Source organism: Anomaloglossus baeobatrachus, chromosome 3, assembly GCF_048569485.1.
Source record: "Anomaloglossus baeobatrachus isolate aAnoBae1 chromosome 3, aAnoBae1.hap1, whole genome shotgun sequence".
Classification (NCBI taxonomy): Eukaryota; Metazoa; Chordata; class Amphibia; order Anura; family Aromobatidae; genus Anomaloglossus; species Anomaloglossus baeobatrachus.
The window spans coordinates 175,701,264-175,724,443 of record NC_134355.1 but is presented as its reverse complement, the minus strand read 5'-3'; the positions used below and the strand labels follow the sequence as shown (position 1 = coordinate 175,724,443).

General features: G+C 49.6%; 1 protein-coding gene across 1 annotated transcript in view; it reads left to right on the top strand.

Moving 5' to 3' along the window:
- The first annotated feature begins 2,786 nt into the window (after positions 1 to 2,786).
- Positions 2,787 to 23,180, top strand: part of TTL (tubulin tyrosine ligase) — a 52,393-nt gene continuing 31,999 nt past the window's right edge. The window contains exons 1-2 of the mRNA XM_075339592.1: positions 2,787 to 3,186; positions 17,244 to 17,322. Of these exons, the coding sequence (XP_075195707.1) occupies positions 3,027 to 3,186; positions 17,244 to 17,322 (239 nt within the window). The 5' untranslated portion in view covers positions 2,787 to 3,026. The remainder of the gene's footprint in view (positions 3,187 to 17,243; positions 17,323 to 23,180) is intronic.

Sequence of the window (23,180 nt, the reverse complement as noted above, 5' to 3'; positions counted from 1 at the left end):
CCCTCCTCCTGCTATTCAGCCCCACCTCCTGCTATGCCGCCCCACCTCCTGCTATGCTGTCTGCCGCCCCTCCTCCTGTCATTCCTCCCCACCATGTCGCCGCCGCCCCTCCTCCTGCTATGCCGCCTTACCTCCTGCCATGCCGCCGCCCCTCTTTCTCCATGCCGCCGGCCCTCCTGCAATGCCGCCTACCGCCCCTCCTCCTGCTATGCCGCCCCTCCTCCTGCTATGCCGCCCCACCTCCTGCTATGCCGCCCCACTTCCTGCAATGCCGTCTGCCGCCCCTCCTCCTGTCATTCCGCCCCTCCATGTCGCCGCCGCCCCTCCTCCTGCTATGCCACCTGCCGCCCCTCCTTATGCAATGCCGCCTGCCGCCCCTCCATGCCGCCCCTCCTCCTGCAATGCCGCCCCTCCCCAATGCCGCCTGCAGCCCCTCCATGCCGCCCCTCCTCCTGCAATGCCGCCCCACCTCCTGCAATGCTGTCTGCCGCCCCTCCTGCTGTCATGCCGCCCCTCCATGTCGCCGCCGCCCCTCCTCCTGCAATGCCGCCTGCCGCCCCTTCATACTGCCCCTCCTCCTGCTATGCCGCCCCACCTCTTGCAATGCCGTCTGCCGCCCCTCCTCCTGTCATGCCGCCCCTCCATGTCGCCGCCGCCCCTCGTCCTGCTATGCCGCCTGCCGCCCCGCCTCCTGCAATGCTGCCTGCCGCCCCTCCATACCGCCCCTCCTCCTGCTATGCCGTCCCACCTCCTGCAATGCCGCCTGCCGCCCCTCCATACCGCCCCTCCTCCTGCTATGCCGCCCCACCTCCTGCAATGCCGCCTGCCGCCCCTCCATACCGCCCCTCCTCCTGCTATGCCGCCCCACCTCCTGCAATGCCGCCTGCCGCCCCTCCATACCGCCCCTCCTCCTGCAATGCCACCCCTCCATACCGCCCCTCCTCCTGCTATGCCGCCCCACCTCCTGCAATGCCGCCTGCCGCCCCTCCATACCGCCCGCCGCCCCTCCATACCGCCCCTCCTCCTGCTATGCTGCCCCACCTCCTGCAATGCCGCCTGCCGCCCCTCCATACCGCCCCTCCTCCTGCTATGCCGCCCCACCTCCTGCAATGCCGCCTGCCGCCCCTCCATACCGCCCCTCCTCCTGCAATGCCACCCCTCCATACCGCCCCTCCTCCTGCTATACCGCCCCTCCTCCTGCTATGCCGCCCCACCTCCTGCTATGCCGCCCCACCTCCTGCTATGCCGCCCCACCTCCTGCAATGCCGTCTGCCGCCCCTCCTCCTGTCATTCCTCCCCTCCATGTCGCCGCCGCCCCTCCTCCTGCTATGCCGCCTTACCTCCTGCCATGCCGCCGCCCCTCCTTCTCCATGCCGCCGGCCCTCCTGCAATGCCGCCTGCCGCCCCTCCTCTTGCCATGCCGCCGCCCCTCCTGCAATGCCGCCTGCCGCCCCTCCTCCTGCCATGCTGCTCCGCCTCCTGCTATGCCTCCGCCCCTCCTCCTGCAATGCCGCCTGCCGCCCCTCCTGCAATGCCGCCTGCCGCCCCTCCTCCTGCAATGCCGCCTGCCGCCCCTCCATGCCGCCCCTCCTCCTGCAATGCCGCCTGCCGCCCCTCCATGCCGCCCCTCCTCCTGCCATGCCGCCGCCCCTCCTGCAATGCCGCCTACCGCCCCTCCTCCTGCAATGCCGTCTTCCTCCCCTCCATGCCGCCCCTCCTCCTGCAATGCCGCCTGCCGTTCCTCCATGCCGCCGCCCCTCCTGCAATGCCGCCTGCCGCCCCTCCTCCTGCAATGCCGCCTGCCGCCCCTCCATGCCGCCCCTCCTCCTGCAATGCCGCCTGCCGCCCCTCCATGCCGGCCCTCCTCCTGCCATGCCGCCGCCCCTCCTGCAATGCCGCCTGCCGCCCCTCCTCCTGCAATGCCGTCTTCCTCCCCTCCATGCCGCCCCTCCTCCTGCCATGCCGACTGCCGCCCCTCCATCTGCTATGCCGCCCCTCCTCCTGCAATGCCGCCCCTCCATGCCGCCCCTCCTCCTGCAATGCCGCCCCTCCATCTGCTATGCCGCCCCTTCTCCTGCCATGCCGCCCCTCCATCTGCTATGCCGCCCCTCCATGCCGCACCTCCATCTGCTATGCCGCCCCTCCTCCTGCAATGCCGCCCCTCCATGCCGCCCCTCCTCCTGCCATGCCGCCCCTTCTCCTGCCATGCCGCCCCTCCATCTGCTATGCCGCCCCTCCATGCCGCACCTCCATCTGCTATGCCGCCCCTCCTCCTGCAATGCCGCCCCTCCATGCCGCCCCTCCTCCTGCAATGCCGCCTGCCGCCCCTCCTCCTGCAATGCCGCCCCTCCTCCTGCAATGCCGCCTGCCGCCCCTCCTCCTGCAATGCCGCCTGCCGCCCCTCCTCCTGCAATGCCGCCCCTCCTCCTGCAATGCCGCCCCTCCTCCTGCAATGCCGCCTGCCGCCCCTCCTCCTGCAATGCCGCCCCTCCTCCTGCAATGCCGCCCCTCCTCCTGCAATGCCGCCCCTCCTCCTGCAATGCCGCCCCTCCTCCTGCAATGCCGCCTGCCGCCCCTCCTCCTGCAATGCCGCCTGCCGCCCCTCCTCCTGCAATGCCGCCTGCCGCCCCTCCTCCTGCAATGCCGCCCCTCCTCCTGCAATGCCGCCCCTCCTCCTGCAATGCCGCCCCTCCTCCTGCAATGCCGCCTGCCGCCCCTCCTCCTGCAATGCCGCCTGCCGCCCCTCCTCCTGCAATGCCGCCCCTCCTCCTGCCCCCTGACCCCATAGCTCAGCCTCCAGTGCCGGGGAGGGGTTGCACGGAGCTGGGTACAGAAGCTGTTGTGCAGCAGCTGCTTCCTTCTATCTGATTGATAGGTGGAGGCTCCGAGCACATCCCCGGGTGATCTCCTCCCTGAGGGGCTTCTATGGGGCCTCGTCCTGCACGGTGCATGGTGCAGGGAAGCACAATAGACCTGAGTGACTAGCCGGCTGTGGACACAAGAGCCTGCACTCTATTCTCTGTGGGATGATGTATACCTTCGTGGTCAGGGATGAGAACAGCTCAGTGTTTGCTGAAGTGGCCAAGATCCTCCTAGCCACAGGACAATGGAGGCGACTAAAGAAGGACAATCCCAGGTTTAACCTCATGCTGGGGGAGAGGAACAGGCTGCCATTCGGGAGGTTGGGTAAGTCCCCGCAGATTATGCCATCGCCCGATCCCTACATTAGCATCCGTCTTCACCCCATTAGGCCTGGCTTTAACTATTGCACTTACAATTATCTTCCAGTCCAAAAAATCTGAATCCATGTCATTTTCTAGATCTTTTCATTCTTGTAGCAATAAGGAGGAGCAGTGGCAGCCATTCTTATCATTCTGGCCATTCTCACCAAATGTTTGTAAAAGGCCAAATAATGGGGCGGAAAGTTATGGTGGACCGTGTCCGTACACTCAGTATTCCCCCGGATTGCTGTGGATTTCCACTGACCCCTTTCCATTATGTGTAGAAGTGCTGGGAGCTGCATTTGGGTGTTGCCTATTGCACCAAGTGGATCTGAGTCTGCTGCAGCTCCCATCCTATACTTTACCATTCACATTGGGCTCCGAATCCTGTCCTCTATAGAAAGTGCTCAGCACAAGAACCGCTACTTAGAAGCCCACCTCCCCCAAATGCAGCGTCTGAAGATGGACAGCGGCCAAGATTTACTGCCAGACAGACAACCGGACCTGATGACTATTCAGTGCCTGACCCAAAGTACATTTTCATGATAAACTGTGCAATGTTAAAGGGAACCTGTCAGATCCTATATGCCCTCCAGCCCAGCAGCATCCATGCCTGTCATATCCCCTATGCCCTCCAGCCCAGCAGTATCCATGCCTGTCATATCCCCTATGCCCTCCAGCCCAGCAGTATCCATGCCTGTCAGATCCCCTATGCCCTCCAGCCCAGCAGTATCCATGCCTGTCATATCCCCTATGCCCTCCAGCCCAGCAGTATCCATGCCTGTCAGATCCCCTATGCCCTCCAGCCCAGCAGTATCCATGCCTGTCAGAACCCCTATGTCCTCCAACCCAGCAGTATCCATGCCTGTCAGAACCCCTATGTCCTCCAACCCAGCAGTATCCATGCCTGTCAGATCCTATATGCCCTCCAGCCCAGCAGTATCCATGCCTGTCAGATGCTATATGCCCTCCAGCCCAGCAGTATCCATGCCTGTCAGATGCTATATGCCCTCCAGCCCAGCAGTATCCATGCCTGTCAGATGCTATATGCCCTCCAGCCCAGCAGTATCCATGCCTGTCAGATGCTATATGCCCTCCAGCCCAGCAGTATCCATGCCTGTCAGATGCTATATGCCCTCCAGCCCAGCAGTATCCATGCCTGTCAGATGCTATATGCCCTCCAGCCCAGCAGTATCCATGCCTGTCAGAACCCCTATGCCCTCCAGCCCAGCAGTATCCATGCCTGTCAGATCCTCTATTCCCTCCAGCCCAGCAGTATCCATGCCTGTCAGAACCCCTATGCCCTCCAGCCCAGCAGTATCCATGCCTGTCAGATCCTCTATTCCCTCCAACCCAGCAGTATCCATACCTGTCAGATCCCCTATTCCCTCCAACCCAGCAGGAATCTATACCTGTCAGATCCCCTATGCCCTCCAACAGCATCCTGTTTGCTCCAAATCCCTACCTAACCAGCCCTGTATTCACTGATATAAATGTTTTAAAAAAAAAAAAATCCTCTTCTAAACCTTGCAGTACCTATGCTTATTAGGGCCTTGACTAGTCGAAGGGTCGCTAGTTCCCCTGACTAGTTTGCCTTTTTTCCTTGTTATCATGTGTCTCATTTCGGCTGCCTCAGAAGCAGGGTGTACACTTCCCGGCTTCATTAGGCGCACTGCACATCACCGTACGTTTAGAAGACGGCTCACATTCAGGTCTTCTGAACTACCAGTCACGCGTAGTGCACCGAATGAAGCCGGGAAGCATCCAGCCTGCTTCTGAGGCGCACGGACATGGCTGAAATGAGCCTCATACATGCGGGAGATTTCCAGGAGGAAATCATTGAATTGTGGAAATCACGTTATCATGCCCACAGGGGTGTGACCACATGGAAAAAGGGACGATTAGTCAGGGGAACTAACGCCCCTCTGTCTAGTCAAGGCCCTAATTACCATAGGGACAGTGAGGTTTATAAGTCATTTTCTTAACCATTTAGATTAGTGAATAGCTTTATACAGGGCTGGCAAAGCTGGCCGGCTCTGCGGAGGAGCAGGCCGGATGTATCTCCCTCTCCGTTGCAGTGCGATTTTTCTCTCGCCCCATAGACTTCAATGGGTGCGAGAGAAACTAGGATCGCATTACAATCGCAGCATGCTGCGATTGTTTTCTCGGTCCGATTAGGGCTGAGAAAATAATCGCTCATGGGTACTGGGACATAGGCTAATATTGGTCCGAATGGAATGCGATAAAACATTGCATTCCACTCGCTCCGATTTTCATGCCGTGCGGCTTAGGCCTAAGCTGGAGATTACAGTCCAAAAAATGATAGATGCATAAATTATGATTAAGACTATGTTCACACAGGGCATCTTTTACTGCATTTTTGGTGCATATATGAGGTCACAAAGATTCACCAAAATGCATGCATGAGATTTCTATTTTGCGGTCCACACTGGGCATCTTTTTAGTCTGCATCTTGGTTGCGTTATTGAAGATGCAGCATGTCAATTCTTTTTTCGTTTTTGCCAGCGTGTTTAAGCCCTTCCCGTCCATAGATTTGACATAAAAAACCGCATTGGACAAAATGCGGTAAAATGCGTCAAACACATGCGTTTTTGCGGTCGGTGCGTTTTTTGGGGCCAAAAACGCTGCCTCGTTGTGCTTTAGAAAAGAAGCAGTATGTGACCATAGCTTAAAACCGCTAAAAGCTTTTTCACTTTCTGAAAACTTTGTGTTTTATACTGCAGTATAGCGCGTGAGATATTAAAGGGAATCTGTTTTTTTCCACCTACTCTGAGAGCAGCATAATGTAGGAAAAGAGATCCTGATTCCAGCGATTTGTCACATACTGGGCTGCTTAGTGTGGTTTTGCTAAAATCAGTTTTATCAGCAAGAGATTATCACTAGAGGACTAGTAGACTGCTGCCCAGTAGTCCAGATATTAATGATCTCTGCATAACCCCACCCCCATCACTGATTGACAGTTTTCTGCCCATGCTCAGTGTTACAGAAAGCTGCCTATCAGTTGTGTGGGAGGGGTTATGCAGAGTATACAACAGTTTGACTGTCTCCTATGTGAAATATATATATATATACAGTGCTGGCCAAAAGTATTGGCACCCCTGAAATTCTGTCAGAGAATACTCAGTTTCTTCGTGAAAATGATTGCAATCACAAATTCTTTGGTATTATTATCTTCATTTAATTTGTCTTCAATGAAAAAAAATAAAAAAAATTGTCATAAAGCCAAATTAGATATAATTCCACACCAAACATAAAAAGGGGGTGGATAAAAGTATTGGCACTGTTTGAAAAATCATGTGATGCTTCTCTAATTTATGTAATTAACAGCACCTGTAACTTACCTGTGGCACCTAACAGGTGTTGGCAATAACTAAATCACAATTGCAGCCAGGTGACATGGATTAAAGATGACTCAACCTCTGTCCTGTGTCCTTGTGTGTACCACATTGAGCACGGAGAAAAGAAAGAAGACCAAAGAACTGTCTGAGGACTTGAGAATCCAAATTGTGAGGAAGCATGAGCAATCTCAAGGCTACAAGTCCATCTCCAAAGACCTGAAAGTTCCTGTGTCTACGGTGCACAGTGTCATCAAGAAGTTTAAAGCCCATGGCACTGTGGCTAACCTCCCTAGATGTGGAAGGAAATGAAAAATTGATGAGAGATTTCAACGCAAGATTGTGTGGATGGTGGATAAAGAACCTCGACTAACATCCAAACAAGTTCAAGCTGCCCTGCAGTCCGAGGGTACAACCGTGTCAACCCGTACTATCCGTCGGCGTCTGAATGAAAAGGCACTGTATGGTAGGATACCCAGGAAGACCCCACTTCTTACCCCGAGACATAAAAAAGCCAGGCTGGAGTTTGCCAAAACTTACCTGAGAAAGCCTAAAACGTTTTGGAAGAATCTTCTCTGGTCAGATGAGACAAAAGTAGAGAATTTTTGGGAAAAGCCATCAACATAGAGTTTACAGGAAAAAAAAAAAAAAAGAGGCATTCAAAGAGAAGAACACGGTCCCTACAGTCAAACATAGCGGAGGCTGCCTGATGTTTTGGGGTTGCTTTGCTGCCTCTGGCACTGGACTGCTTGACCGTGTGCATGGCATTATGAAGTCTGAAGACTACCAACAAATTTTGCAGCATAATGTAGGACCCAGTGTGAGAAAGCTGGGTCTCCCTCAGAGGTCATGGGTCTTCCAGCAGGACAATGACCCAAAACACACTTCAAAAAGCACTAGAAAATGGTTTGATAGAAAGCACTGGAGACTACTAAAGTGGCCAGCAATGAGTCCAGACCTGAATCCCATAGAACACCTGTGGAGAGATCTCAAAATGGCAGTTTGGAGAAGGCACCCTTCAAATCTCAGGGACCTGGAGCAGTTTGCCAAAGAAGAATGGTCTAAAAGTCCAGCAGAGCATTGTAAGAAACTCATTGATGGTTACCGGAAGCAGTTGTTCGCAGTTATTTTGGCTAAAGGTTGTGCAACCAAGTATTAGGCTAAGGGTGCCAATACTTTTGTCTGGCTCATTTTTGGAGTTTTATGTGAAATGATCAATGATTTGAGTTTTGTTTCATTCTATTTTGTGTTTTTTCATTGCAGCAAAATAAATGAAGTTAATTATACCAAAGAATTTGTGATTGCAATCATTTTCAAGAAGAAACTGAGTATTATCTGACAGAATTGCAGGGGTGCCAATACTTTTGGCCAGCTGTGTGTGTGTGTGTGTGTGTGTGTATATGTATATGTATGTGTATGTATATATATATATATATATATATATATATATATATATATATATATATATATATATATATATATAATCTCACATAGGAGACAGTCAAACTGTTGTATACAGCACACAGGAGGCACTGGGGCGGATATAGATACATCACAAAGGAGACACAGACTGCTTAATAATCACATAGAAGATAATGGGGCTGGAGCACAGATGTCAAATAGGAAACACTGGGGCTTGGCCATGTACATCACATAGGAGACACCAGGGCTGTGGTATATACATCACATAGGATACACTGTGTCATATACATAACATAGCAAATGCTGAGACTGCAGACTTTCATCACATTGGATACGCTGGTGCTGCTGTCCAAATCGGTGGAATGAGAACCAGGGCTGTGTAGTCTGAGTCGGAGCTCATTTTGGTGGAGTCGGAGTCGGTATAAAATGCTCCGTCTCTGACTCCTAAAATATATAATAAATTGGGGACAGTAGTGCAATGCAGAATGTGCTGAATATTTTACTAAATAATAACATTTAGTATAATGCTTATATTGAAGTGAAAAATGTATTGTAGTACAATGTGAACATTAGACATTTTAATAATTTTTATGATCCAATAATCAAGATATTTAGAACATAAAATATATTTTATTGGAATACAACTTTAGAACACAAACTGTAATTGTAAATGTTATACAATATGTAATATACAGTAGATTACATATATATCTTTATATCTTGTGTGTTATATACACACACAAGATATAAAGATATATATGTAATCTACTGTATATTACATATTGTATAACATTTACAATTACAGTTTTTTGTGTTCTAAAGTTGTATTCCAATAAATATATTTTATGTTCTAAATATCTTGATTATTGGATCATAAAAATGATTAAATGTCTGATGTTCACATACACATGTTCATGTATTGCAATAATTTTTTCACCTAACTATAAGCAATATATGTAGGAGTCCGGAGCAAGAGAAATTGAGGAGTCGGAGTCGAAGGTTTGGTTTACCGACTCCACAGCCCTGATGAGAACTCTACCCAAAAAAGTATGTCTTGCTGGGAAAGGCTAGCATTAGTATGTAATCTTTTTTTGCATGCGCCATAGCACTCTGTAGTGAATACTGCATGCACATGCTCGCTGTGTAAAGAGGAATTAAATGGCCAGCAAAACGAGACCACCAGCCTGAGCACTGCGGACCCCAGGAATCTGCCCAGGAGATGAAAAAAAAATGACATTACTGGCCGTAAACTGTCCCTGGGCCGGAGGTTCCCTACCTTTGTGTCGAATTAAGAAAAAGCTACAGTGCTCGCTGAGATAACATGAAACTGACAAAAGTAATATTTAATTTAAACTTACTGAATTTCAACTAATGACAATCAAACGAAACTGATAAATGTTATCCCTAGTTAGCCCTAACTCCTAAAAATCAGAAAAACCTATGAATCAACATGAGCTAATAAAAAAAAAATAATTTAATGTTTATTGAAACAAAAATATAAATATTAAACGGGAATATACACAAATTAATGAATCCATCAACAGACAAAATAGCCACATAAAAGTACAAAGACACAGAAAATCAAAACCTAAATACAAAGGAATAAATTGAAAAGAGGGTACAGACAGAAGAATAATGATAATACTGATAGAAGAAGTCTTCTACTGCAAATGCCGCTAAATAGATGAATCCCTCGTAAACTATAATTTGAAGGAAAAGATGGGAAAGAAAAAGAACAAGATGTAGTACACGTCAATGACCACTGGAGGTCCACACAGGACAAGAATAATAAGGCGACCAGAAAAATGCCCACAGGATAAAATAGCAACAGTTTATTAACAGTTTAGTAAAAAGGGCTAAGGCTGTAGTCACACATGGAAAATTGCCCACATGGACAAAATAATAGTTTATTAAAAAAGGTCTGATAACAACAAGATCTCCAGATTATTAAACATTAATTACACACCTCAGCCAATTTACTGCAAATTACACAATCTCCTTCTGTACTTTTGTTTACCTTCTACCTGGGGATAGTTCTGTACACAAGTGGAAACCATGTGAGGCCTCCTTCACACATCCATGTGTCTGGTATGTGTGATGTCCGTTTTCACACGTAGTGGAGACACGGACCTTGGTAGACCCATTAAAATCAGTAGGTCTGTGTATACGTCCATGATTTCACAAGGACCGTGTGTCCGTGTGGAGGACACGCGTGTTTGTTTACTCAGTAACCGGTGTGAAGCGGAGAAACCATTAGCAGTGGAAGGTGGAAGATACCTGGCAATCTTTCAAGTGTCCCAGCATATATGACATATATGACATACGCGCAGCAATACCAGTCCTGTCACTGATGTGGAAATGGGCGGCAGCAGACAAACCCTATAACGGGTCGGGAACCTATGGTTTGTGAGCCAGATGTGGCTCATTTGATGGCTGCATCTGGCTTGCAGACAAATCTTTAATAATAATAATAAAAAAAATACCGTATTTTCTGGTTTGTAAGATGCAGTTTTTTTGCCCCCAAAACTGGGGGGAAAACGGGGGTGCGTCTTAAACCGCATATGACTTATCGGGCGGCAGTGGTGGCGCAGGGTCCGCAATACTGCGGGCTCATCGGGTGTCGAGGCAGCGAGCCCGCAGTAGTTGGTGGGCTACTTTGAATCTCTCTGTTGACGAGATAAACTTCAAGAAAATGGCCGCAGAGCCGCCCACCACCGCCGCTTACCCCTGGTGAGTATGGCTCTCACGGAATTAAATTTTAAAATATGTGGCGTTCATGGCTCTCTCAGCCAAAAAGGTTCCCAACCCTTGCACTATAACATAAGAGTTGAAAAGCTCTGTGAATATATATATATATATATATATATATATATATATATATATATATATATATATATATATATATATATATATATATATATATATATATATATATATATATATATATATATATATATATATATATATATATATATATATATATATATATATATATATATATATATATATATAAATATTTCTTTGTCGCTCCTAATTGGGAGACCCAGACAATTGGGTGTATAGCTACTGCCTCCGGAGGCCACACAAAGTACTACACTTGAAAGTGTAAGGCCCCTCCCCTTCTGGCTATACACCCCCCCGTGGGATCACGGGCTCCCCAGTTTTATGCTTTGTGCGAAGGAGGCCAGACATCCACGCATAGCTCCACTGTTTAGTCAGCAGCAGCTGCTGACTATGTCGGATGGAAGAAAAGAGGGCCCATACTAGGGCCCCCAGCATGCTCCCTTCTCACCCCACTTTCTGTCGGCGGTGTTTAAGGTTGAGGTACCCATTGCGGGTACGGAGGCTGGAGCCCACATGCTGATTCCTTCCCCATCCCCATTAGGGCTCTGGGTGAAGTGGGACTTTACCGGTCTCCGGGCACTGAGGCCGTGCTCCATCCACAGCCCCTGGAGGATCTGCTGGATACGGAGCGGAGTTTTCTCAGGGACAGGACCCTGCTCCATCAAGGTACTCCGTGTCCCCGTGCTTATCGCACGCACACTGCAGCATTGCTGGGTGTGTTAGTGCGCCGGGGTAAACAGCGCTGCTGCGCTGGTGCCGTTACTCACTACAGCTCTGCTGAGTGAGGTGACTTTGTACGATCGGCCAATCCGGCCGCTGGGGTCAATGTTTACTGGTCGCGGCTGGGATTTGTGGTGCGCCGGGGACTTCCGCGCTGGCCGGGCATATATGACGGCCGCGCTAGATTACTACAGTCCCCGGCTTTTGCGGCCTAGTTCGTATCGTTCCCGCCCCCGGACCTGCCAGTCAGGAGGAGGGCGGGACGCTGTACAGTCCAGCAGCGTTAAGAGCTGGAGTCTGTTTTACATACTCCAGCCCTCACACTAGGCACAGGGGGACGCAGTTTCCCGCTCTTTTGTTTGGGACGCCCACGGTCCGCCCCTCTTCACAGGACGCCGGCAGCCATTCCTGCCTGCACGCTGAACTGCGGAGGGGAGGCTGGGAGACCCAGACAAGGGATTCTACGATCTCACACCCGCTTTTCAGCGGGCGGTAAGCAGCCCTCAAGGGCTCTCCCCCACTTGTGCCATAGTGTACTTTGTATTTTGTGCTGGCAATACTTTGCACTGTACAGTCGCTGGTGGTTTTCTGCTATATACCCTCCTTAGATTTCTCAAGGAGATAACAGCATGTCGTCCGCAAAAAGCAAAAGTGCCAAGGCACGGACTTTATATGCTGCTTGTACCGCATGTGGGGCTACTCTACCGGCAGGTTCCACTGACCCCCATTGTGTGCAGTGCTCGGCCCCTGTGGCAATTGCTCAGCCGGGGCCGCTGCTAGAGGTGACCCAGGGAGAACCACCTGTAAATGCTGTCCAGGTGACAGGGACGGAGTTTGCAGCTTTTGCTGACAGATTGTCTATGACTATGTCTAAAATTCTTGAAACATTGCAGTCTAGACCAGTAACTCAGACCATGGGCACTGTTGATCCATTGCCCCCTGGTCCCCCTCAGCTGGACCACTTCCTAGCTCCGGGGGTGTCATATGCACCCCAGGGTGACGGCTCTGACTCGGACGACAGTCCCAGACAACCTAAGCGGGCTCGCTATGAGCGACCCTCAACTTCATCACACTGGTCAGGGTCCCAGCGGGACGACTCTCTGTGTGATGAGGCGGATGTAACTGATCAGGAGTCTGAGGCTGGGGCCGCTCTCAATCTAGATACCCCGGATGGTGACGCCATAGTGAATGATCTTATAGCGTCCATCAATAGGATGTTAGACATTTCTCCACCAGCTCCTCTTGCGGAGGAGGCAGCTTCACAGCAGGAGAAATTCCATTTCAGGTATCCCAAGCGTAAATTAAGCACGTTTCTGGACCACTCTGACTTTAGAGACGCAATCCAGAAACACCACGCTTATCCAGATAAGCGTTTTTCCAAACTGCTTAAAGATACACGCTATCCTTTTCCCCCTGACGTGGTCAAGGGCTGGACACAGTGTCCCAAGGTGGACCCTCCAATCTCCAGGCTTGCAGCCAGATCTCTAGTTGCAGTGGAAGATGGGGCGGCACTTAAAGATGCCACTGACAGACAGATGGAGCTCTGGTTAAAATCCATCTATGAAGCTATTGGAGCGTCGTTGGCGCCAGCATTCGCAGCCGTATGGGCACTCCAAGCTATTTCAGCTGGGCTTACACAGGTCGACACGGTCACACGTACATCTGCTCCGCAGGTGGCACCCTTGACCTCTCAAATGTCTGCATTCGCGTCTTACGCGATTAATGCTGTCCTAGACTCTACGAGCCGTACGGCGGTGGCGTCAGCCAACTCTGTGGTTTTACGCAGAGCCCTGTGGTTGAGAGAATGGAAGGCAGATTCTTCTTCCAAGAAGTGCTTAACCACTTTGCCTTTTTCTCGTGACCGATTGTTTGGTGAGCGTTTGGATGAAATCATTAAACACTCCAAGGGTAAGGATTCATCCTTACCTCAGCCCAGACAAAACAAACCTCAACAGAGGAGGGGACAGTCTGGTTTTCGGTCCTTTCGAGGCTCAGGCAGGTCCCAATTCTACTCGTCCAAAAGGACTCAAAAGGATCAGAGGGGCTCAGATTCGTGGCGGACTCAATAACGCCCAAAAAAGCCAGCCGGAAGAACCGTTACCAAGACGGCTTCCTCATGACTCTCAGCCTCCTCTCTCCGCATCCTCGGTCGGTGGCAGGCTCTCCCGCTTTGGCGACATTTGGTTGTCACAGGTCAAAGACCGTTGGGTGAGAGACATTCTGTCTCACGGGTACAGGATAGAGTTCTGCTCTTGTCCTCCAACTCGCTTCTTCAGAACTTCCCCACCGCCCGACCGAGCCGATGCTCTGCTGCAAGCGGTGTCCGCTCTAAAGGCGGAAGGAGTGGTGACTTCTGTTCCTCTTCAGGAACAAGGTCACGGTTTTTACTCCAATTTGTTTGTGGTGCCAAAGAAAGACGGGTCGTTCCGTCCCGTCCTGGATCTAAAGCTGCTCAACAAACACGTAAAAACCAGGAGGTTCAGGATGGAATCTCTCCACTCCGTTATCGCCTCAATGTCTCAAGGAGATTTCCTAGCATCAATAGACATCAAGGATGCTTATCTCCACGTGCCAATTGCGCCAGAGCATCAGCGTTTTCTACGCTTCGTTATCGGAAGCGAACACCTGCAGTTCGTAGCTCTACCTTTCGGGCTGGCGACAGCCCCTCGGGTCTTCACCAAGGTCATGGCAGCAGTAGTAGCAGTCCTGCACTCGCAAGGTCACTCCGTGATCCCGTATTTGGACGATCTACTTATCAAGGCACCCTCTCAAGAGGCATGCCAACACAGCCTGAACGTGGCACTGAAGACTCTCCAGAGTTTCGGGTGGATTATCAACTTTTCAAAGTCAAATCTAACCCCGACCCAATCACTAACATATCTTGGCATGGAGTTTCATACTCTCTCAGCGATAGTGAAACTTCCACTGGACAAACAGTGCTCGCTACAGATAGGGGTGCAATCTCTCCTTCAGGGCCAGTCGCACCCCTTGAGGCGCCTCATGCTCTTCCTAGGGAAGATGGTAGCAGCAATGGAAGCAGTTCCTTTTGCGCAGTTTCATCTGCGTCCACTACAATGGGACATTCTCCGCCAATGGGACGGGAAGTCGACGTCCCTCGACAGGGAGGTCTCCCTCTCTCAGGCAGCCAAGGAATCTCTCCGGTGGTGGCTTCTTCCCACCTCATTGTCAAAAGGAAAGTCGTTCCTACCCCCATCCTGGGCGGTGGTCACGACAGATGCGAGTCTCAGGGTGGGGAGCAGTGTTTCTCCACCACAGGGCTCAGGGTACGTGGACTCGGAAAGAGTCCACCCTTCAGATCAATGTTCTGGAGATCAGAGCAGTCTATCTTGCCCTACAAGCCTTCCAACAGTGGCTGGAAGGCAAGCAGATCCGAATTCAGTCGGACAACTCCACAGCGGTGGCATACATCAACCACCAAGGGGGAACACGCAGTCGGCAAGCCTTCCAGGAAGTCCGGCGGATTCTGACGTGGGTGGAAGACACGGCATCCACCATATCCGCCGTTCACATCCCAGGCGTAGAAAACTGGGAAGCAGACTTTCTCAGTCGCCAGGGCATGGACGCAGGTGAATGGTCCCTTCACCCGGACGTGTTTCAGGAGATCTGTCGCCGCTGGGGGATGCCGGACGTCGACCTGATGGCGTCACGGCACAACAACAAGGTCCCGGTTTTCATGGCACGGTCTCACGATCACCGAGCTCTGGCGGCAGACGCCTTAGTTCAAGATTGGTCGCAGTTCCGGCTACCGTATGTGTTCCCACCTCTGGCATTGTTGCCCAGAGTGCTCCGCAAAATCAGGTCCGACTGCCGCCGCGCCATTCTCGTCGCTCCAGACTGGCCAAGGAGGTCGTGGTACCCGGATCTGTGGCACCTCACGGTAGGCCATCCGTGGGCACTACCAGACCGTCCAGACTTGCTGTCTCAAGGGCCGTTTTTCCATCTGAATTCTGCGGCCCTGAACCTGACTGTGTGGCCATTGAGTCCTGGATCCTAGCGGCCTCAGGTTTATCTCATGAGGTGGTTGCCACCATGAGACAGGCTAGGAAACCATCCTCCGCCAAGATCTACCACAGGACGTGGAGGATATTCCTATCTTGGTGCTCGGCTCAGGGAGTTTCTCCCTGGCCTTTTGCATTGCCTACTTTTCTTTCCTTCCTGCAATCTGGGTTGGAAAAAGGTTTGTCGCTTGGCTCCCTTAAGGGTCAAGTCTCCGCGCTATCCGTATTTTTTCAGAAACGCCTGGCGCGACTTCGTCAGGTACGCACGTTCCTGCAAGGGGTTTGTCATATCGTCCCCCCTTACAAGCGGCCATTGGAGCCCTGGGACCTGAACAAGGTTCTAATTGCTCTCCAAAAGCCGCCTTTCGAGCCTATGAAGGAGGTTTCCCTTTCTCGTCTTTCACAGAAAGTGGCCTTTCTAGTGGCGGTCACGTCTCTTCGGAGAGTGTCCGAGCTGGCGGCGTTATCATGCAGATCTCCATTCCTGGTGTTTCACCAGGACAAGGTAGTTCTGCGTCCAATTCCAGAATTTCTTCCCAAGGTGGTATCTTCCTTTCATCTCAATCAAGATATCACTTTACCGTCTTTGTGTCCGCATCCAGTTCACCAATTTGAAAAAGGTTTGCATTTATTGGATCTGGTGAGAGCACTCAGGATCTACATTTCCCGCACGGCGCCTCTGCGCCGCTCGGATGCACTCTTTGTCCTTGTCGCTGGTCAGCGTAAAGGGTCGCAAGCTTCCAAATCCACCCTTGCGCGTTGGATCAAGGAACCAATTCTTCACACCTACCGTTCTGCTGGGCTTCCGATTCCATCAGGACTGAAAGCCCATTCTACCAGAGCCGTGGGTGCGTCCTGGGCATTACGGCACCAGGCTACGGCTCAGCAGGTGTGCCAGGCGGCTACCTGGTCGAGTCTGCACACTTTTACCAAGCATTATCAGGTGCATACCTACGCTTCGGCGGATGCCGGCCTAGGTAGACAAGTCCTTCAGGCGGCGGTGGCTCACCTGTAGGAAAGGGCTGTTTGACGGCCCTATCACGAGGTATTCTTTTACCCACCCAGGGACTGCTTTTGGACGTCCCAATTGTCTGGGTCTCCCAATTAGGAGCGACAAAGAAGAAGGGAATTTTGTTTACTTACCGTAAATTCCTTTTCTTCTAGCTCCAATTGGGAGACCCAGCACCCGCCCTGTTTTTCTTAGGAAATTTGTTTTTTTCGGGTGCACATGTTGTTCATGTTGAACAGTTCAGTTCTCCGAGGTTGTTTCTCGGGTTGAATTTGTATTTAAAACAGTTATTGGCTTTCCTCCTTCTTGCTTTTGCACTAAAACTGAGGAGCCCGTGATCCCACGGGGGGGTGTATAGCCAGAAGGGGAGGGGCCTTACACTTTTAAGTGTAGTACTTTGTGTGGCCTCCGGAGGCAGTAGCTATACACCCAATTGTCTGGGTCTCCCAATTGGAGCTAGAAGAAAAGGAATTTACGGTAAGTAAACAAAATTCCCTTCTTTTTTGCCTTGTGGTTTCTTGCCGTCACTGTAAATTTACAATTTTACATAATCGCATAAGAAATGTCAGTCAGCAAGCGATGGGGGCGATTATTAGGGCCGCTGATATTACAGCCTGTCTTATCTGATGTCTTTTTGTGTTTTCTTCTACAGGATATGAGCCTGGCATTGTGCAACTGGTAAATTACTATCGCGGAGCAGATAAACTTTGTCGTAAGGCTTCCTTAGTAAAGTAAGTGCCCCCCTTCTTTAGCTCTTTTTCTTTGAAATCTGTTTATTGAATTTTATGTTTTAACAAAGTGAAATATATCACTTTAATATATTAACAAAGAAACAAAAAAAAGGGGGGGGAATAAGGGGCACACAGACAATAGATAGGGAAGAATCAGGAATGGATGAGGAGATTGTGTCTGATTAACAAAAGAAAGACCGGTGGTTGGTATATGGGGATGTGCATGTGTTATCATCCATGGGTCCCTGAGTCTGAAGGATTTTACCGGAGTGTGATTTAAGACTTTTATTTCCAAGCATAAGCTATTGTCTGTTTTGTTGGCAAGAAGAAAATGAGGAGTATGTCTTGGGGTGCGGAAGATTTGTGGTGTGACAGCTTTCCAGGGATCTCTTATCACGGGGGAATGGAAACTGGCTCACGGCAATTTATGTACTCAAGAGGAGAAACGAGAGACCTGAGGGCCAGTCCACCACAAGTGCAAATTATCACCTTTTGGAAGCACATCCTCAGAAACAATAAGCGGGATATCCAGGTGCCATATGTTTTTTTTTTTTTTGTTTTTTTTTGGGGTTTTTTCTCCCCGCATAATTCACTGTTAAATTGAGATGTGTGGAAATAGGCACTTGAAGACACAGTAAAGAGGTGGCTTTGAGGGTAAAGACATGTCGGGAGGGACAGAGACAAAGCTTCAGGCAATCATCATAGATCCTTAATGGGGTGTAAATATGAGGGTTTTATTAAAATGCAAGAGCAGAGTTATTTAAATGCACTGTATGTGTGTTACAGTAGAGGTGCTGCATAGAAATGCACTTCAGTTTAAACTCGAGATAAGAAACTCTGGGTGCTATTGTAGGACAGTACCACTAGATGGCAGCAGAGTACTGTATATTGAAGATGCGCAAAATAAGCAGGATCTTCACAGTTCAGGAATAGAGCTGCAGTTTGTGGAGAACCAGGATATATGGAGGCCAGGAATTGTGTCCAAGAGGACTGAAAAGGAGCTACATCAGCAGCACAGGATTCTGTGCTGGAAGTCAGGGGGCCCAGGCAGGCAGACGAGCTCTCCTAAGGCAGATATCTTGCAACAAATGCTCCACATAGGCTCTGGATGGTCACCGCCACGTGAGGTGAGGTTCTACTGCTCCTGATCTACGGAGAAGGGTCAGGCAGCCTCAAGCAGGCACGAGGGGATGCTCTACTCCCTTATTACAGAAGGGATATGGACTCCACTCCACTCAGTCCCCTTAGAATCCGGATTATTGTGGGGCCCTAGGCATGAACAGGCCACAGGTCCCCCAAGGCCCCATCTACCACCCACCTGTCCTTGAACAGAGCGTAGACTCGCACCACCAGGGACCATCAGGTGGCCCTGAGCTCTAAAGCGTTTGGCATGGTGAGGATCCATCCACAGGATCTTAGCCTCACAGGCTAGTCTGTGGTTCCACCCTATCATGTAGTTCACATTCAAAGAGGATGAATCTAATAGATTAAATTAAAAAAAAAACAAGCAAAAAAACAGAAGTTCATGACACTGATAAACTCCTACAAATCTGAGCCATTATGTCAAATTGTGCTGCTTAAATCGTGGAAAAAAGTGAAACCTTCAAGTAGGAACATTAACGGTATATCTTTGTTTTTTTCTGTGCATTTTTTGCTGCAAAAACACAGCGTTATACTGTGCCAGTAAATTTTGGAAATCTCATGCTCCTTCTGCTTATTTTTTTCTTGATGGAGTTTCAAATGAAGGTGGGAAAAAGTGCATGCAAAAAAACCCTGTTTCTCTTGCCAAGAGCCGTGTTCTTGTCTTGATGTAGAAATTTCTGCTGCGTGTGTTAAGTATAAAGCGGGCTTTACAGACAGCGACAGAGCTAGACACAGCTAGTACCCATCACACATACTTGCCTGCCTAGCGACATCGATGTGGCCGGCGAACCGCGGCCGAAAGGTGGCTCGTGTGGCGTCACTAAGCGTCCGCCCAATAGAAGCGGTGATGAGCGGGCCGAACATCCCGCCCACCTCCTTCCTTCCGCATTGCGGGCGTCCGCAGGGACGGTGATGATCCTCGTTCCTGCGGTGTCATATGTAGCGATGTGTGCTGCTGCAGGAACGACGAACAATCTGCGTCCTGCAACAGCAACGATAATCGGGATTAGAACGACCGATCAACGATTAGGTGAGTAATTTTGATCATTAACGGTCGGTCGTGCGTTTCACTCGCAACGACATCTCTAACTAGGCAGGATGTATGTCACGAATTCTGTGACCCCAAAGACATCTCGTTAGTGATGCGTTGCGTGTAAAACCCGCTTAAGTCTCTTGTCAAGAAGAATGCTGTATATAAAAAAAGACAAAAAAACGCATTTATTTTTTTTACTTTTCCCATTTTTTTGGAATGTATGAAAAACGCTGCAAAAAAATAAAAAATTAAAAATTGACATGCTGCGGCTGTGAAACTGCTTCAAATCTGCAAGGAAAAAATAGGCAACTTCTGCATGAGATTTCCAAAATCTCAGGAAAATGCTGCATTTTTTGTGGCAAAAATGCACATGGTAAAAACTTTGCAAAAACACAACATCAGCCTGTATTTCCCAAGGGTTCATGAGACTAAGGCTGGAATCACACTTGTGCGTGTAAAATCGGTCCGATTCTCATGCTAGAAAGTCGGACGATTTTAGTTCACTTTTCATCAGTGTGCTGTCAGTGTGCAATCAGTTTTTACCCTCAGCAGCTGCTATTCATGTACTGTTATGTACAGAAGCATTTACAGTGTTCTCTACTACATGCGTGAAATGTATTGAGAAAAACGCATGTCACTAGGATGGTGTAGGTGCCGTCCGTGTGACATCCGTTTTTTTTTTCACGCACCCATAGACTTGCATTGGACTGACTCGTGCGAGAAGCTCACCAAAACGCAGCATGCTGCAATTTTTTTCTCAGTCCGATTTGGAGTGAGAAAAAATTAGCAGATAGGAGCTGCCTCATTGATTAACATGGGTCCGAGTGCAATGCGAGTTTTTCTCGCATTGCACTCATGTGAGTTAATCGCAAATGTGAAGCCGGCCTAATCCAGATATCCATTGATCAGAATCAGCAGAGCCTGAGACGGGGGTCATTAGCATATCACATTTGTTTATCTCGCATCGGATGCCATACGCTAATGTGACTCCACCCTTAGGGTTCTTTTCCACTTGCGTACCGCATCCCATGTGAGAGCATCAGAAGTGATATGCTAATGACACTCTGCTGCGGGTATCAGCCGAGGGTCATGCGACTGTGATGTGATCTTGCAATCGTATCACAGGAGCGGAGAAGATGGAGGAAACACTCCCATCTCCTCTGCTGTCTGTCTCTTCGTATATCGCACTGCACTCTGATTACATGTGGGTGCAGTGCGATGTTTCACACACTCCCATAGGCTTGTATGGGGGTGCATGCATAGGCTTGTTTGGGGGTGCATGCTGCGATTGCACAGAGAGAGCGATTCGTGTCGAGAAATAAAATACAAGAGGACTGCCTCATTGATTAACACTGGTGCGAGTTTTATCGGATTGTACTTGCACATGAAAATCGCATGTGGAAAAGAGGCCTACAGACCATCTTCAGCATTGGAGGAGAGCAGCACTCAGCTTAGAGCTTCTGCTCTTTTATTTTAGACATCAGTTGGGGTTTGGCACTAGTGAATGGTCGTTCATGACCAATCCAGCAGAAAGAGCAGACTCCTTTCTGTGAGCGATAGTAGTCACTCTGGTGAGAGCCACTTGCAGTTCCTGGTGTAAAATCTAATGTTCAGATGTGGATTAAATGGAAAGCTGGCCTACCAACCCTGAAAAATGCGCTAATGGCTAGCTGTGGTTGGGTGGGGTTTTGACCTAATCAGACCCCATTAAAAAGGGGGTTTCCCTGTGGGATCCAAAATAATTGCCTCTTTTTGATACACAGAGCTAACTGAGCCAGACTTCCTACTAGCACACAGACTTCTACCGATCAGGACATCTAACATATCAAAAGTCTATTCAAGGAGCAGTTACACTTTAACGATAAGTGTTATTTCGGTGTTCAGCATAAGATTAGTGTCTAAACATAACGGGGAACATCCTCTGCAGCTTATTAAATGAGCATAAGTGTGTTTCGCTAACTACAGACCCGTCTCTAATCTCCCCTTCATATCCAAACTCCTGGAACGTCTGGTCTACTCCCGTCTAATCCGCTATTTGTCAGATAACTCTCTCTTCGACCATTTACAATCCGGTTTCCGCTCCTTGCACTCTACTAAAACTGCTCTTACTAAAGTCTCTAATGATCTACTTACAGCTAAATCTAATGGTCATTACTTCCTGCTGATCCTCCTGGATCTGTCTGCTGCATTCGATACTGTGGATCACCAGCTCCTCCTGACTATGCTCCGCTCTATCGGGCTCATGGACACCGTTCGCTCGTGGTTCTTCTCCTACCTCTCTGACCACTCATTCACTGTATCCTTTGCCAGCTTCTCTTCCTCTCCTCTTCCCCTTACGGTCAGGGTTCCTCAGGGTTCAGTCCTAGGCCCCCTCCTTATCTCTCTATACACAGCCCGTATTGGACAAACAATCAGCAGATTTGGTTTCCAGTACCATCTCTATGCTGATGACACCCAACTGTACACATCTTCTCCTGACATCACCCCTGCACTATTACAAAATAGTAGAACAGATCTCCATAAAACCATTTTAGAAAAATTTGGCAAAAGGGTACCTATGTCAAGGTCCCTTTAAAAGCCAGCATAAACTCCATATAGAACATTGAGACACAGAAGGAAAAAGGAGTTTTTGAATTCAAAAAATTTTATTTTAAACAAGGAGGGGTTTTGGCAGAGACATTAAAAACAGGCATAGAGGGCAAGAGAGGCAGCAAATAAATATAGATATCACAGGCTATTACAAAGATGTATACATGTCTCATGTCTCTGCCAAAACCCCTCCTTGTTTAAAATAAACTAATTTTGCATTCAAAAACTCCTTTTTCCTTCTGTGTCAAACTATTACAAAATACTAGCGATTGTCTGTCCACTGTCTCCAACATCATGTCCTCCCTCTATCTAAAACTGAACCTGTCAAAAACTGAACTCCTCATGTTTTCCCCCTCCCCCAACCTTCCGAAACCCAATATTACCATTTCTGTGTGTGGCTCTACCATTACGCCCCAGCAGCACGCCCGCTGTCTTGGGGTTATATTTGAATCCGATCTCTCCTTCACTCCCTATATTCGTTCACTTGCTCGTTCATGTCAATTCCACCTCAAAAAGATCTCGAATTCAACCTTTTCTTACCATTGACTGCAAAATCTCTTACTGTCTCTCTCATTCATTCTCGCCTGAATTATTGTAATTCTTTACTAATTGGTCTCCCTGTTTCTAAACTCTCTACTCTCCAATCCATTCTGAATGCCGCAGCCAGGATAATTTTCCTCTGCAACCGCTTCACTGATGCCTCTGCTCTTTGCCAGTCGTAGTGTGACGCCGTGGACTAGCCAGGTAGTCACAGCGCCCCGCACAACACCTGTCCCCTAATAAGGTGTCAGCAGCCAACCAGTAAAACCCTAGTCACGCCTCTCAGGGCTTGATGTTCACACCAGGGGGCGGAGCCAGGCGGTTGGCCACGTCAGTCAGTCAGTCGTCGTAGTAGTAGTCAGATCAGTGAGTGGAGGGCAGGCCTGTGCCAGGTCTGCAAAAATCTGACAGGTGCCGGGGTTGGAGCCCGGGCACCTTTGGCTAGGAGGCAAGCGGTGGCCTCAGCCTGCAGGAGCCGGGAAGACTGCTCGGTGGAACCGTGGTGGACCGGGACAGGGTAGTGGACCACTGGTACCGACCCGGGGAACCGACT